General features: G+C 43.3%; 1 protein-coding gene across 1 annotated transcript in view; it reads right to left on the bottom strand.

Annotated features, from left to right (window-relative positions):
• The window catches only part of Fndc3b (fibronectin type III domain containing 3B), a 273,184-nt gene that overhangs the window by 41,845 nt on the left and 214,357 nt on the right, over window positions 1-16,982 (bottom strand). Inside the window, exons 12-18 of the mRNA XM_090338767.1 lie at window positions 9,873-9,997; window positions 9,047-9,221; window positions 7,168-7,254; window positions 5,624-5,762; window positions 4,075-4,146; window positions 2,145-2,263; window positions 79-184 (exon numbers count right to left, since the gene is read on the bottom strand). Of these exons, the coding sequence (XP_090194893.1) occupies window positions 79-184; window positions 2,145-2,263; window positions 4,075-4,146; window positions 5,624-5,762; window positions 7,168-7,254; window positions 9,047-9,221; window positions 9,873-9,997 (823 nt within the window). The remainder of the gene's footprint in view (window positions 1-78; window positions 185-2,144; window positions 2,264-4,074; window positions 4,147-5,623; window positions 5,763-7,167; window positions 7,255-9,046; window positions 9,222-9,872; window positions 9,998-16,982) is intronic.

Here is a 16,982-nt window from a genome sequence, read left to right as displayed (position 1 = left end):
AAATTACTTTACAAAGCATGGCGTCTCAATGTCCAGTTGCCCTACCCATCCCAGTCGAGGTGAAGATTTTTTACTCACCCCACTCTAAGTGGACTTCTTTGTGCTTTGGTCTCCCTGAAACCCTCGGCGGCTGGCACTGACGTGGTGCTATGCGCAGTGTGCGGACTGGGAGGCTTTCAGAACACTGTGGGAGAAGCAGGAGAGGGCCACTCAGTTAGCACGCCAGGACACACAGATCTCACCCTGTAACTATGTGCAGTTTTGAATGTGTAGACACTATTGCTTTTGCCGTGGGCAGTGAGACTTCCATGAAAGTGTGTGTGTGTGTGTGTGTGTGTGTGTGTGCGTGTGTGTGTGTGTGTGTGCCAGTACTACAACTTGAACTCTAGACCTCATATTCTTGCTTGGCTTTTTCACTCAGGGCTGCAGGCTCAACCACTGTGCCATACCTCCACTTCTGTTTTTTGCTGGTTAATTGGACATAAGAGTCTCATAGTGCTTTTCTGCCTGGGTTGGCTTTGGATTGTGATTTTTCAGATCTCAGCGAGGATTACAGGCGTGTGTGCTCTAGATGTGGACAATGAGGCAATCTTGAAAGTAGGAATGACTGCTTCTGAACTCTTATCAGTAGGGTTGAGTGTTGTATAACTTTAGTAAATAACTCTTCTGCTCTAAACTGAATTTAGGGCCTTCATGAGGAGAGAACACAAAATGATGGATAGGACATAAATGGATGAACATTCAGGCGCCAGGCAGGAGAGCCAGTAAACGCAGTTTCCAGCACCGGAATATGCCTGAACCAGCAGGTCCTGCTAATACTGAGCTAAGAAGTAAGCTTTCTGATGAATCTGAAGGAACTGGCAGCAGGCTAGAGGACACAGGCTACAGATCCAGCAGTAAAGGCCTGAACAGTGCGGCCTAACCCCTCCCTCAGAAGCGCTATGATGACACTGTGCCTGGGGCTTGGAGGTCCTCTATCCTGAAAAGTATCCCAGAGAACTTTGGCTCTACCTTGGAATTTCTAACTGTCTACAGGGCAGGGCGCAGGGCACTGCACACCCTTGGGGACCATGGGCAAATAGGGAAAAAATTAAAAAAAAATAGTGATAATAATGAAAGTTACAGTTGGGTTAATAGAAGAAAACCCAACCCTATTTTTTTCAGAATGGTAGACTTTCCCTTGAATAGTGAAATCAACACAGGGAACAAGTTATCTCTGCTTCTCTTTCCAAGTAGGGCAGTTTCAAATCATGACGTTTAATTAGTATCTCTCCAAACATCATGGCCCTCTCAGCCTCATGAGCTACTACCTCATTTCTGAGTACTTCACGAGCATGTGGCTGAAAAGAAACTCCTAAGTTCTATACTTTCTTTCAGAATGGGAATTGAGGCCTCCTTTATTTAGCTAATGCAAATCCCAACCAATTTTCAAATGTCATAGGATTATGCCAATGTCCCCTGAAACATAAGAAGGTGAAGGAACTGGCAGCCATCTTAATTCAGCTGACAATCATTAGGCCTATCTTTCCTGTCCTCTAAAGCACAATTTCAAAGTGTCCACTTTTTACTTCCTCACATAATACTATGGCAGTTACATTAAACACAACTGAGATAATTTCTTTTTCTTCCCTTGGCGTAATTAAAAGGTGAATTCAGGACTTCTCTCGCTTTCTAGACAAGTGCTCTACCACTTGACCCACAACCCCAGCCCTTTTCTGTTTTAGTAATTCTTTAGGTAGGGAAAGGTCTTACATTTTTCACTGCACTGGACCATAGTCTATGCAATCTATGTCCAAGTGGAGTGGCTGGGATTACAGCACATGCTTGGCCCTTGAAGTACCTTTTTTTTTTTTTTTGCCAGTACTGTCAAAACTCAGGACCTGAACACACTGTCCCTGCACTCTTCAGCTCAAGGCTAAGCACTCTGCCACTTGAGCCACAGCACCACTTCTGGGCTTTTTCTGCATTTGTGGTACCGAGAAATCGAACCCAGGGCTTCATGCATGCTAGGCAAGCACTCTACCACTAGGCTATGTTCTTGGACCCTGAAGATACATTTTTAAACTGCAATTGTACTCTGGTACAGTAGATGCAGCTTGGACAAGCCTGATGAAGGAGGAAAAGCTGGATGGAGACACACCCACCTGACTGTGCCCCCCAGTACTGATGCAGCATGCTCGGAGTTTGTACAAAGTGCCTGGCTTCAGGTGGGTGAAAACATATTCTGTAGCAGATCCACTGTAGGCCACTTCCCACTGGTTGGCTGTAAGATAAGAATCGTGGGTAAGTTTATGCTGTACATAAGTGAAAACCTAGACTATCAACCATTACCAGTGGTCAAAAACAAACTATATAGTCTCCACAGAAACCTTGGCTTTCTTTCTTCCTTTCCCTCTCCTCCTCCCATCTGAGGAGGTTGTGAGGCTTGAACTTGGGGCCTAGGCACTGTCCCTGAGCTCTTTTGCTCAAATGTAGTTCTCTACCACTTTGAGCCACAGCTCCATGTCTGGTTTTCAGTGGTTAATTGGAGATAGATAAGTGTCTCACAGACTTTTCTGCCCAGGTTGGCTTTGAATTGCAATCCTCAGATCTCAGCCTCCTCAGTAGCTCTTCTTATTTTCTTTAACAAGGGTCCTCTATTTTCTTTACAAATTAAAGGTTGAAATGACATGGGTGTGTGTGTTGAGGCTTGAACTCAAGGCCTTCACTGTTGCATAGGTTTTCTCCCCTCAAGGCCGGTACTCTTCATTTGAGCTCTATCCTCAGCCCTGGTGTTTGTTATGTTTGCGACAACATCTGTCAGATGTCTGCGACTGGGTTGGCCTCGATGGGCCATCCTTCTACTCCGAGCCTCCTGAGTAGCTGTGATTACCGACGTGCGATGCGAGCACTAGACTCCAGATAGGGTCTCTGATGTAAAACGCTACGTAAGATTTTCAGTGCACAATGTTTTTGTTTTTTGGCCAGTCCTGGGACAACTCAGGGCCTGGGCACTGACTGTCCTTGAGCTTTCTCAAGGCTGGTTCTCTATCACTTGAGTTATACAGCACCACTTCTAGCTTTTTGTGTATGTGGTACTGAGGAATCAAATCCAGGACTTAGTGCATGCCAGGCAAGCACTCTACCACTAGGACACACTCCACCCCCTACCCTTTCTCCCCTTTGTACAAATACCTAAAGGTTTCTTAAAGTGCATCTTAAAGATGTCTTCTATTTTCAGCTTTAACAATAGATTTAAAAACCAAAAATCTAAACCCAAACCAAAACAAAAGATCCAGGTGACCCAAGTGGTACAGGCTAAGAGGCAGGCCACAGATAGGCAGTATATTTCTCTCTCTCTCCCTCTCCCTTTCTTTTTTTTTCTCTCTCTCCATAGAGAGAATGAGTAGCTAAAACAATTAGAGTAGCAAAACTATATGTAATTTGAAAAGTTATGACAACCTAATAGAATTTTATGAGAAAGACAAGAATATTTTATGTCATTAAGGAGTCTGGCATCTCGCTGTCCCAGTGTAACCCTCACAGCGTGACTAGTAATGAACAATCTAATCTGCAAATCACTGCAGTCCAGCAATTTTCAGAACTGTCACTAGCCCACGGCCCCTCACGCTATCTGCCCCCAGCCGAGTGGAATCTGTGTATCATCAAACTTTTATTCCTTCTACCTTGTCAAAAAAAGACAAAAAACCCTAAAATTTTTTTATTATTAAGGTGATGTATGGAGGAATTAGTTATGTAAGTCAGTTCTTGTCAGGCACAGTCACCCTGCCCCGTGGTATAGTTCATTTTCCACATGGCGTCCATGGAGTGTCATTGCTGTCCCCCCCTCTGATGACTGCTTCCCACACTCTGCTTCAATGCATTTCCAGAGAAAGTGTGACTCCTTTGGAGATGAGAACCTTGAATGTATGTATTTGATTCACGAGGAGACACTGCTCTCTGGAGTTCTGTTTGGAAGGCAAGCCTGTCCATGTGGGATGAAAGCTGGTTCCCGTGGACTGGGATGGCACTGAAGTGCATTGGAATCTAGGCCTTGCGGCTGCCGGAGCACAAGGCTACTTCTCCACGCTTTACCTTCAAAATTGCCATCGGTGATCTCCAGCAAGTACTTGAGGATCTCCGAGCCACCATTGTCCTTCGGGGGGTCTAGGAAGGAAGCAAATGTCTCTTGCCTCACAGTTTGTTGTACAAAGTCCCCCACCCTGTATGCAACGCCAGAGCTAGGGACCCCTAGAACTTGGGAGGGAGAGCAGCAGCTTAAAGAAGGAGGGTCCCACCCAGTCCTAGACCCTGTAATGGCTCAAAATACTGTCCACTGTGACTGCCTGTGGGAGCTTCATGTTCTGGGCAGCAGAACCCTGAAAACTCGGAGGAGTCTCAACTATTGGTCTGCAGTCTCTACTCGTAAACACACAGAAGACTTTTCCCAGCAACCACACACTCTGGAATTAGCTTCCTCTGACTTACTATTTTCACTTGTACTTTATAAGACTTAAAATAATTATGAAGTCAAATATAATATTGTTCAAGAACTTTCTGATAAACAAGTTCTATGTTCTAACAAAAAGCACACCAATATTTGTTAGTTCTTGGTGTCTTTTGTCATCCAGGAAAACAGACATCCTTATAATTCTGTCTCAACATCATCAGGGACCTTTAAGCAGCTTCCAGAGGGGCTTAAATTCCCTGTATGTTACTTGGCTACCAGGTACGATGGTATGAGACTTCTCTATTCTCCCTGTTTTTGCCTTTTAGTTAATATAGTATATGGCCTCAGTGAAAAATCACACAGCTTTATATATCACCACGGCTATCCATCAACCTTGCTGATGTATCCATTTGAGAGAATCCATGCATCCTTCTCAAACCCCATGTGATATCTAGTAATGAATCCTGAGTTCAGGGTGGTGGCTGCCAGTGCCAACTTTTTGAATGTTGTCTACGTATTTCTTTTTATAGGATGAGTTATTGAAGAATGGATTATATATTCACCAGTTCCCATACCTAAATCAGGAATACTTTAAAGGAGGAATCTATGTAATCCAGGAAAACTATGAAACAAAATTCTTATATTTTAAGTTGCAAAATTTAGCAATACATTAAAATATTGTTTCTTTCTTGCCTTTTTTGGGGGTATCAGTCCTGGGGCTTGAAATCAGTGCCTAGGTGCTGTCCTTGAGTTTTTTTTTTTTTTTTGCTTAAGGCTAGTGTTCTACCACTTGAGCCACAGCTCTATTGCTCTATTTCTCAGTTCATTGGAGACAGGAGTTTCATGGACTTTCCTGTCCCAGAGGGTTTTGAATTGTGATTCTCAGATCTTAGCTAGGATTACAGGCTTGAGCCGCTGGTGCCTGGCTTTTAAAATTAGCGCATTTGAATACATTAATCATACAGAAGGGTTTCACTGTGATAGTTTTATAGATGTCTACAAAGCACATTGATTAAGTTCAGCCTATTACTATGTTGATCCCTCATCTTCATTTTAAGATAAAACCCATGCCAGTGTCTACTCTAGTTATAGGGGATTCTCACCTGTATATTCCAAATGCATACTATGTTCACAAGCAATAGTTTATTGGTATTCTGACTCGTGTGTCACTATTGAAAGCAATGGATTCCGTACCCCATTTGACGCTGAAGCCGTGAGCTGTCACTGGGCCCCTGATGAGGGGTCTGGTGGGCGGCCCTGGCCTGTCGGGGCTGGTTGTACAAACCAGCACTTCACTTGGGCAGCTTTTCCCTTCCATGTTGGAAGCAGTCAGCTGGAAGACAACCGAGAAGTCCATCAGATGACGTTATGTAAAATCAATTAATTAAAAAGTTGTACAAAGGGGTTTTAACTCAATGTGTCAGTGTATGAACATGCATCAGAGTCCATGTCACCTCTTCCATCCATTGTTTTCCTCATCTCTCATCCCTACCCCTCTTCCTCAGCTATCTGGCTCTATTTTTACACACATATATGGCATTTTCTGACTCATTTGCCCATCCACTCCCCATGGCCCCATCCTTAGCAACACGTGTTCCAGCTTCTTGGTATCCATTTTGTGAAAGTGTCAGTTATACCACTGGATACCCCCAACTGGGCGTGCTAGGGTTACCTCCCCACCCTTAGTTGATTTGTTTATATGTGTGTGTGTGTGTATGTGTGTGTGCATATGGCCCTGCATACATTTTCACAATTTAGATCCAGTGTCTATATATGAGAGAAAACATTCACCATTGTCTCTCTGAGCCTGACTTTAACTTCATTTAACACTTGTTTCTAGGTTCATCCTGTTCCCTGAAAATAACATTTATTATTCTTCCTGATGGCTAAGATTCCATTGTAGGGATCTCTCTCTCTCTCTCTCTCTCTCTCTCTCTCTCTCTCTCTCTCTCTCTCTCTCTCTCTCTCTCTCTCTCTCACACACACACACACACACACACACACACTACATTTTCTTGATATACTCATTTACCATAATGACTTTTAAACACTGCAGGATTGAGGTCCTCAGAAACACACACACAGGTACATAGTTTCTTCCTCTAAATTCAAGTATTAATTAATAGTTCTTATTTGTGATCACTTATTTTCTGTATAATTTGGTAAACACTAAACATTTTTAGTAAACATTAAAAATAAAATCACAGGTAGGTCTTAAGTGAATGCCTTTGTACCTTTGGAAGAGGATAGGAAAAAAAACCAGTGTGTTACTCCTTACTCTCTATTGTATAATGGAAGGAAAAACAGGGTGGGAAAACTCATAAAATTAAAATTACACCATTTATCCATGAGCAGGACAGTGCCACCTTGTGGATAAATGGAGGAATTTTGGTAGCAAATTAAAAATCATTGTTTTCCTCATTCTATGGGATTGAGTGACTACTAGAGACCAAATTAAACTACTTAGCCCTAAATGAGAGGCACGGGTACTCTCAGAATCTGGCTGTGCTGTCCTGTAATGTATTATATCATATTAGGAATTTTTTTTGTCTCAAGTAGAGGTTAAAATTTAAAAAAGGGTATGTCTGTTAAAATATAAATGCTACTTTGAATATGGAAAATGCCAAAAATGTGAACTTTTTTTAAACCAGGAGGCTTGACTTGAAATGAAAAACAGTAAAATAGTTAATGATAGTAACAAAACTACTTTAAGTAGGTAACCAAAGTGATCAACTCACCCTGAATTTATACTGTGTGCTTCTTTTGAGATTTTTCACAGTACAGGTTAAATCCTCTCCAGTGTATTTTGGGTGGAAATGGTTATCCTGAGAAGGAAAAACCAGAAAGAAACATCAGTAATACAGGCTCTGGGCCTGGTATACAGAACTCGAATGTGGCCCCTTCCTACTCTACACAGGAGGACAAATCTGGCAGAGCTGCAGAGTATGAGAAGCCTTGCATGTTGCACACAGCACTGGAGATTCAGTAAGTAATCCCAGCTACTCAGGAGGCTGAGATCTGAGCATCATGGTTCAAAGCTAGCCTAGGCAATAAAGTCTGAGACACTTTTCTCCAATTAACCACCAAAATACAGAAGTGGAGGCACAGATCAAGTGGCAGAGCACTAGCCTTGAGTGAAAAAGCCAAATGAGAGTGCAATGACCTCGAGTACTACCACTAAAAATAAATAAAGCATTCTGTTATATTGCCATTTCCTCTTGCTCTGGCTAACTTCATTATTTAAAAGCAGTAAATATTTGAAAACAATTGCTTAACATTGCACTTGTCACACACACACAAAAAAAGCTTCTTGCACTGGGATCTTCACAAAAAGGCATGTTAGGTTCCAGAGCACAACAGTGCCCTCTTCTGACAAGGAGAGAAACAGCAGTTTACATGAAAAGGGTAAACTTCCCTTACGAGAATTCATTCCATAGTTCTATCAAGCATCTATTCATTCACTAAATACTGCTGCACCTTCTGGGTACCAGGCTCTCATCTGTGTTGTCACGATATGATTCAGCTTGGCTAAAGCACACATACAGAGCAGACCTACAAGAAGGCAATCAAAGGCTGCCCGGTTCCTCATCCCTCCCCCACCCCACCCCCCCAAGGCTGTGGTTTAGAAAACAAGCTAAAGCTAGATAAGCACATAGGACAACAAGGACAACAAGGAATGGCTTTCCATAGTGACATGACTTAAACATGGCTTCCATGGGTGGCTCTTCACACTCCAATTTACTAGAATGAATCCTGCAGCTACTAAGGGGCATGGATCCATCTCAAGTGTCTGGCACCACATATCCAGGCATGGCTTTACCTCTGTGCTAGACGGTATGCGAGGAAGGGCTGGCCTCGGAGGTGACATGTGTCAGAAGACCCGGGGGACAAGAGGGAGATGAGGCAAAGGTCAAAGGTGCTGTGGCTATGACACTATTGGGACACCAGGGGCCTGGCATTTCCTCTGGAAGGGACAGAAAGTAGGTCCAGTAGTGCCTGGCTACACAAAGGCTTCATGTGTAGAACACACTGTACAAAGTAGGCTGTGCTAGGGGTGACACAGATGTAACCCAGGGTGAGACAACACTAGCTCAGAAACAACTGTATCAGCTCTGCACCTATGGTCTGATATCTGGATTCTCATTAATTATTTACTTTTCTTGGTGCCAGTACTGGGGCTTAAATACAGGACCTTTTTGCGCTTGGAATTCTTGCTCAAGGTTATCTTTCAAGTCAGACCTCCATTTCTGGCTTTTTTGCTGGTTAATCAGAATGGAGAGTTGGAAGATTCTTGAGCCCCACCTGACTGAATCAGGATCTCAGCCTCCTGAGTAGCCTGGATTATAGGTGTGAGCTATTAGCATATCTGGCTACTGAAGAATTGCTTCAGAAAGACTTATGAGATTTGCTGACTGATTATATATAGGGTCAAGGATGACTTCATGAACTTTTGGCTTCCTCAGCTGCAAGGAGGGGACACTACTTACTGAGAGGGGGTAACATAGGTTAGTCTTTGGTCATGCATGTGGCTCATTTGCCACATTTTGAGAGGCCTATTACAATGCTGTCTCACACAGAACCTGTGTGCATGCAAGGCGCACGGTCTATGAGCCTTACGTGTTCATCCTCCTGGATTTCCAGCGTGTAGGTAATCACTTCCTCAGGTGAACAGCCTTCTGGCTTGTTCCACTGCAACGTGACCCACGTGACGCCAGCCCGAACAAGTCTTGGTGCAGAGGGCATCTGGGGGATGTTCCCCAAAGTATAACACACCACCTCCTGGCTGTAGCCACTGGAGAGAAATGGACATGGTGAGACAGACAGACAGACAGACAGACAGACAGACAGACAGACACACACACACACACACACACACACACACACACACACACACACACACACAGAGGAATGTTTCGGTAAGCAGTGATAGAAGAAAATTTCCTGTAATTGTGAGTTACCCAGCAAGCACAACTGAAAGATGGCCTTTTCAAACCCTCTCACACGATCAGGCATGCAGACACACACATCTGTCCCCCCATCCTGCAGCCCAGAGTCTCTCCATTTTGGGATATCTGCCCTGGGCTTGTGAACAATGGCTAGACCAGCACCGTACACACACCCAGAAAAGATACGTTTTCCAAAGAGTTTGGAAAATAAAAAAAATAAAAAGGCATAAGATCCAAAGCACTGGTGGCCTTACAGGGTTCCTTTCAAAAGCTGCACTGTCACTTTCATCTTAGTCCTCAGAGACCCCTAATGGGGCCTTCAGAGAAGGCCACAAAAGGGCCAGCGTGACTTCATCCCCTCCACAGATGGAGGGTTTCCTGGCAGGGAATCTGCAGCGGTGGAGGCAGCAGGCATCCTCATGACTTCTGGCAATGTCAGAGGAGGAGGCCCAGAAACATGCTTTCAAGTTGGAGGGCTAGAGAAGCCAGCGTCATACCTAGTGCCGATGTCATTCCGAGCAGCCAACCGGAACGTGTAGCCCACGGCCGGGCAAAGCTTGGTCAGCTTACAGTGCTTCTGGCTCCCAAAGAAGCACTGTCGAAAACCACTGTTTCTCTTCCCCTGCAAGGAAACAGGAAGACAAGGCATGCTTGCAAGGTCTTCCCTCTGCCCTTGGCACAGCGTGCCCCCCATCTCCCTCAGTCTGTAGACTCCCCTCAATTGATTTCCCTTGATCATTACACTTGTCTCCTTGATTGGGTCGCTTGAAAACCAGAAGTTATCATCAATGCATTCTCCCTGGACAAATTAATGGGTATCATTCTGACATTACCATATGCATGCACTTCTTTAGAGCAAAAAAATAATAATAGGAAAGTAAAGAAGCAACTTCAACCAATTCATTTAATTTTCTAGTTTGAATAAGCACAACCAGCAGAAGGGAAGTTTACACAAAAGGATCCATATTGCATAGAAAGAACTCCAGGGCGAAATCTTATCCTTAACAAAAAGAAGATAGCACAGACATTGGTCATCCACGGGTACTTGGGATTCCTTTCTTTTACTTATTATTATTTTTAAATGGTGCTGGTATTGGATAATTATAAGAGTTTTCTGGACTTTCCTGCCTGGGTTAGCTTTGAACCTTGATCCTCAGATTTCAGCCTCCCGAGTAGCTAGGATTACAGGTGTAAGCCACCAGTACCCAATATACTTGTAATATACATATAATATCCTTTCAGGTACAAAAGTACCTTCACTTAAGGACTGCTGTTTGTAAGACCCCTTCCTTCTGACTTGTGTGGGTACCCACTGCAGCCACAGGGATAGCTAGCTGGAACCATACATAGTCTTTCCAGGACCTCCCAGACACTGAGAATGGGCCTGGGCAGCTGTGGGGACATATTGGACCTGTCTCCTCTCTCCTTTACTACTCTAGCCTGGTCAGCCCTACCCCACACATTCCAGTGATGTCCAGCCCTTTGCTCATGGGTCCCTGAACACTAGAGTCCCAAGTGTCTGCATCACATGACTCACACCCGCTTTCTTCCTGACAGTGTTTTGCACAACTCAGAGCTCAATCAATACTGGAAGAAATGAATGGATGTCTTACAAACCTTCAGAGCTTTGGCAGAACTCATGTAAGTATACTGAAATTATTGTAAGTCTCTTATAAAGCAAAGTTTTAATTTTAGTGCCATTCTATCTTTCCAAGATACTTCAAATTATTTAAGAGATAAACCCAGTAGGGTATCTAAATAGATGCCCAGTAAAGATAACACATACCTATGTTATGCCGTGCTCAGAGGCAGGGAATAGTCATGTTAGCCCTGTGCTATGAGAAAATTTCCTGCCCATAATCCATCGCATCATAAGACTTCTCTCTGCTCATGCAACAGCAAATCACAGTGACAGTGGTGTGGGCACCTCTCAGCCTTCTCATCTCTCACACCTTGTGCCTTCTCAGCATAGTTTATAAAAAACCAAAGCAAGCACATATTTTCCCCTCAGCAAACGTAAGCATTTCTAAGCAGGTTTCCAAAAGTTTATCACTAGAACACATTCCAAGGGATGTGTAATTCAAAATAAAACACATATACACAGCTAGCTTCATCATCAGATTAGAAAAATCAGAACACAGTCCTGCTTACTTCCCAAGCCCATCTCCTCCCAAGGAAAAGCCCAAGTCTTTCCAGTGAAGCCCTAATATCCTTGGAAAGCTCATTTAGTCAGTGTTCAATGTGCCTGGATTGAGAGGTGAGAGTAAGAAAACTATGGGAATGCTAAGGATTCTCCACTGCTACCTGAGTGAGGCCGCCTCGTGCTATTTTAACCTTGAATGCTAAGGTCGATGCCCCTTGATTTATTCCTAGGAAAACTATTTGTACATACATTTGCATGATTAGTATTGTGTCTGATTACACTCTGCATGGCTCCTGGTGTGCTCTGCATCCATTTTAAGCTGAAGCCAGGTCTACTTTTATTCTTCCTCTATTTCTGAACTAAGCAGAAACTATGCTCCCTTCCAAACCCAGGCTGGCTCCTCCTCAATGCTTCGTTTACCCTAGTTCTTTGTTTCATCTCCAAGGCCCATTTCTGGTGCTTAGAACTACAGCCAGGAAATGAAAGTTAGGTCTTACTAGGTTAATTGGCTTTTATATGGTAAAATCCAGACTGTCTGTGGCCTAAATAAGAAAGAGTCAAGGGACACCAAGAACAGGAAAGTAGACTTCTATTTTAAAAAGGCTGTCCTCACTGAAGAATCCCGGAAGAGGAACTGCAGGACCATCAAAGCATTTTCCTATATTACTTGCTTAAAAAAATCTATATAGAGACTTCCTTCTTGAATACTTGTTCGTTAAGCATGTCATCTGAAATATGATGTAAAAATCAATTCTTTAATTAAAAAAAAATCTACTTGCCAGAAGCTGGTAGCTGCTTTAATCCTAGCTATTCAGGAGGCTGGGACCTGAGAATGGCAGATCAAAGCCAGCCCAGGCAAGAAAGTCCTATTTAACCACCAGCCAAGAGAAGTGACACTGTAGCTGAAAGTGGTAGAGTACTAGCCCTGAGCAAAAAGAGCTCAGGGACAGTACCCAGGCCCTGAGTTCAAGCCCAACCACCAAAACAAAACAATTCTACTTCCATATCCAGAATAATTGCTCCAACTAAAAGCATGTTGAATTTCTTCTCTTAACACTAATAGTATGCTTGGAACTTAGGAACATAGAGAAAGATCCAGAGTTATGGGAACTTTGGGATTGAATTTTAGGAACGATATAGTTTCTGAGTAGGTAAGTACAATATTTTATAGACTTAAACCATGTGGGCAAATATTTACACACCAATGAGAATAAAGCAAAAACAATAAAAAGTGGTTCATGTAAGAGATGGAGTTTAATCTGAAAGGAACACATAGAACAAAAGAGAAATTACTATGGTTTTGATGTGTGTGTGTGTGTGTGTGTGTATGCATGCCATTACTTAGGCTTGAACTTGAGGCCTCACACTTTTTTCACTGAAATATTTTATTTACACTGATTTTTTTACATCATATTTCAAATGTTAAGTTTAACAGATAAGTATTCAAGAATAAGATCTCTATTTGCAATCACTGGCACATAAATTTAAAAACAAACTTAAAATTAAGCTGAGAGTTTGTATGTCATAGATACATATCAATCTATATATTATGTCTGTAGAGTATATATGCCATCATAGATTTTTATGTCTAGGTAGTTATATTTATATCTCCAAAATCCTGTCAATGATCTTGAGTACCTGAGTTTTGAGTCATCGCTCTTGTACTGTTTGGATCTAATATCCACATATCAAAAGACCATGTGCCTTTTTTTTTTTTTTTGGTGGGTTATGGGGTTTGAACTTGGCCTGGGCACTATCCCTGAGCTCTTCAGCTCAAGGTTATCACTCTACCCTTGAGACAAGCCCCACTTCCCATTTTCTAGAGGTTAATTGGAGATAAGAGTCTCGGGTCCTTTTGTGCTTGGGCTAGCTTTGAACCTTGATCCTTAGATCTCAGCCTCCTGAGTAGCTAGGATTACAGGCATGAGCCACCGTGCCCAGTTTACCATGCTGCCCAGCTTACCACCAGCTTGCCTTTTGTTTCTTTGGTCTTATCTCACTCAACATGGCTTGCTCTATTTCATCCACTTCCCAGAGAATGCCATTATTTTGTCTGCTGGCTACATAGAATTTCAATGTATATATGTACCACATTTTTTGTATCCATTCATCTGTATGGAGCATCTGAGTTGTTTCCATGACTTGGCTATTGTGAATAGTGCAGATGTGAACATGGCTGTGCAGTTGTCCTTATCGTCTCCTGGGTTATGATGCTCAGGGTAGATGCTAAAGAGTGGTATGGAGGCCTCACCCTTTTATTTGGCCTTTCTGATTGAGGCCAGTGTTCTACTATGTGAATCACATCTAGCTCAATTTACTGGCTAATTGGAGCTAAGCATCTCACAGACTTTTCTCCCCAAGCTGGCTTTTAACTGTGATCCTTAGATCTAAGCCTCCTGAGTAGTTAGGATTACAGGTGTGAGCCACTAGTTCCTGACTGACAGGCAGTATTTACAAATAAAAGACTGCCCTGTTACTCATGACAAAGGGTAGAAAAAATAAAATCAAGTGCTGTAGAAGATTGAAAGGGTCACATGAACTGATAATGTGAAAGTTCATCACTGTTTATCAGAAACTAGTAGTCCAAGTTGCTACCGCCAGTAAAGCTTTCTGGGTAGCAAATCCTCACTTTGACATTTTACCCATGTAAAACTTAAGCAACTTAAGAGATTATGATGAATGGCACTCTCCTCCTTCTCATAAGATATATTTTAAACCACATAGGATTACTGAGATACTTAGCTTAACCTAGGACTCTTACATATCAATAACCTGAAGTTATTTAGACTTCAGGGCCAGGTTATCTACTAACGCTTAGTTTTACCTGACATGGGCAACATGTTGCCACTTTTGAGGCCTGTTGTCACCAATAATCTGGTCAAGCGCAGGTAGAGCAGGGCCAGTTGTGGCCAGCCCTTGCTTGTTCTGATTAGGCACTGGTGCCAGGTTACTTGTGTATAAGAAAGAGGAAAGGAATAGCTGATGGATGAAAAGGGCAGACACAGGACATGGCTGGTGACCAAGACAGACCCCAGTGATTCCCAGTCTACCCACTGCTTCCCAGGAGGGCAGATGGATGAGGGTGCAAGAACCCAAGGATGAGCTCTGGAGTTCTCCATTCTTGGAGGAGAAATACCTCAATTAGAAAGACCCATGAGGAAGCCACAGCCTACACTTCTGGTCACTCTGGGGAGGCCCAGCCAATAGGTAACTGACCTATGACATGAACTGATCTAAAACCCAGCTTGGTACAGGCCTAACTTTATTAGCCTGGCCTGGGAGCCGCGGTTTGCCGTTCCACTTCATAGTCTTGGGCATGCCCAAATGCTTGTTTGCACAGCTCGCCCTGAGTTCACTCGAGGGCAAGGTTAATCTTTGTAGAATGTGAAGAAATCTTGGAGTGTAAACCAACTGCATGCAGGTTAGCCTCCAGGTGCTGGAGAAAAGCATTTGGCACTGGGGAAAGCATTCCATGAGGGGCCAGGCTCATTTTCCAGGCTTTGAACCTCGATCCTCAGATCTTAGCCTACTGAGTAGCTAGGATAACAGGCGTGAGCTACTGCGCCTGGCTTATTTTCTCATTTCTATCTACAATCAAAAATTGGTTTGTTTGTTTCTTTAAAAAGGAAATGTTTGTGTCCTCCTGACACCTGCCTCCAGTGCTTGGGAAGGAGAATCCCCACCTTCCCCCCCCTCCGCCCCACATGAGCTGGGGTTTTCACGGAGGAACACAACACCTCCATAGCCAGTTCTAGGCACAAATGGCAAAGAATTTTATCTTCCTGCTAGCATAGTTCTTCACACTTTGGGGCTGTGGTGTCCGGGCTAACACTGCTAATTAGCCTGGTACTCACAGCACTAGAAGAGGCTACTTCCAACACTATTGGCACTAGTAGATGATGTTGACTGCTATGTTCAAATGTATTAAAATAAATGGAAACTGATGCCTGTTCCTATTTACAGCACCTTCATTCCTGGTGCATGCATGTGTATACACATGCACACACACATACAGCAAGGCAACATGAGATTGCTAGAATAGAATACAAGTGACCCAGCTCGCTTTGGCCATGTGCGAGCAGACTTTGACTGTTTTCTTAACCTCTGTTCTCCTTCCAGACTTTGCTCTTTTACACGTTATTCTAAGAAGGGCTGCTTTTCTGAGCTATGTGTGCCAGGATGGATTACTACCTGAGAAACAAATGTGGTTATCAGTTATCATGATATGGCCCAAGACCGCTAGATTCAGATTCAGGCAAAGTGATTCTGGGCTGGGCCATGCTTTCTGATAGCATAGATTAACTTGTCAGAAATGCAATGACAAATTAAATGAAAAATAAAATTGGGGAGGGAAGGGGAAAATGGGAGAAAATGAGGGAGGGGGTGTAATTGTTCAAAAAGAAATGCACTTGTTACCTGACTTAAGTAACTGTAAACCCTCTGTACATCACCTTTGCAATTAAACTTTGCAACTGAACTCTGGCCAGGTTGTACGAGTTTGTCTAATTCTGCATCTATATTTAGAAGTTGTTCCAGCATTGGCCAAACCCAAAGATAAATACTGCGTGTGTGTGGTCAGCTAGCTGTACATAAAATGGGGTTTATCACAGTAAGATGGGTATGTTACGTCTGGGTAGACTCAAAGGTTCCTTGTCCCAAACCTTCCTTGCTCCTCCTCAGTGATGCCCTAGTAAAGAGGCACACAGGAGAAAAAGAAGGGGATGGAGTGGCTTATGGTTATGTGTTGTGAAGTGACATTTCATCCTCCAGACCACTAACTATATTCTTCAAAGGAAGATCATCAGATCCCCTGATTGAAAAAGGCTGGCTGTGACTTCCCTCTACGTGTCTCTGAATATCAGGAATCATTTGGGGATAAGAACTCTGGTAAGATTGATGTGTCCTGGGGTAATAGGAAAGGATCAGGCACATAACTTCAAGATAAGCTATCTATACAGCTCACAAATGAATGACAGCCTGGGCCTCTCATCTAATCAATGCCCATGGTGGCTGCCATCCAACTGGGAATTGGCAGGCACGACAAACCTAAGAATCAAACTACTGGATGCCAGGGACCAACAGGAATCTTTATGATTACCTGTCAGATCAAAGCTCCCCCATGAACTCTGTGTGTGTGTGGGGGGGTTAACTAACTCTGGTCAGAAGGTCCTCAAAGAGGGATTCCTCTTAGCTACTTTGGGTTCTGGGCTGACTTTCCTTTCCTTTCCTCTGGTTCTATGAACACACTTGGAAGTGACACAGCCAATCACAACACTTCCAGCCTAGAACCCTGGTGTTCTTGGTGAATGGCATCTAATAAGTCCAGTTCCTCCCCCACTCTCCAGTCCTTGCATACCCCAACTTCTGGCTCCATTCCAGTCAGGTGCTGGTGCTGGAGCAAAGACTGGAAACTAACCTTTCTGCTGTTCTTCATGGAGCCAACACTGTTCAACCTAAGGCAGTG

The sequence above is a fragment of the Megascapheus bottae genome, chromosome 1 (assembly GCF_031878675.1).
Source record: "Megascapheus bottae isolate mThoBot1 chromosome 1, mThoBot2.hap1, whole genome shotgun sequence".
In the NCBI taxonomy this organism is placed as follows: domain Eukaryota; kingdom Metazoa; phylum Chordata; class Mammalia; order Rodentia; family Geomyidae; genus Megascapheus; species Megascapheus bottae.
This window is presented reverse-complemented; position numbering and strand designations above follow the sequence as displayed.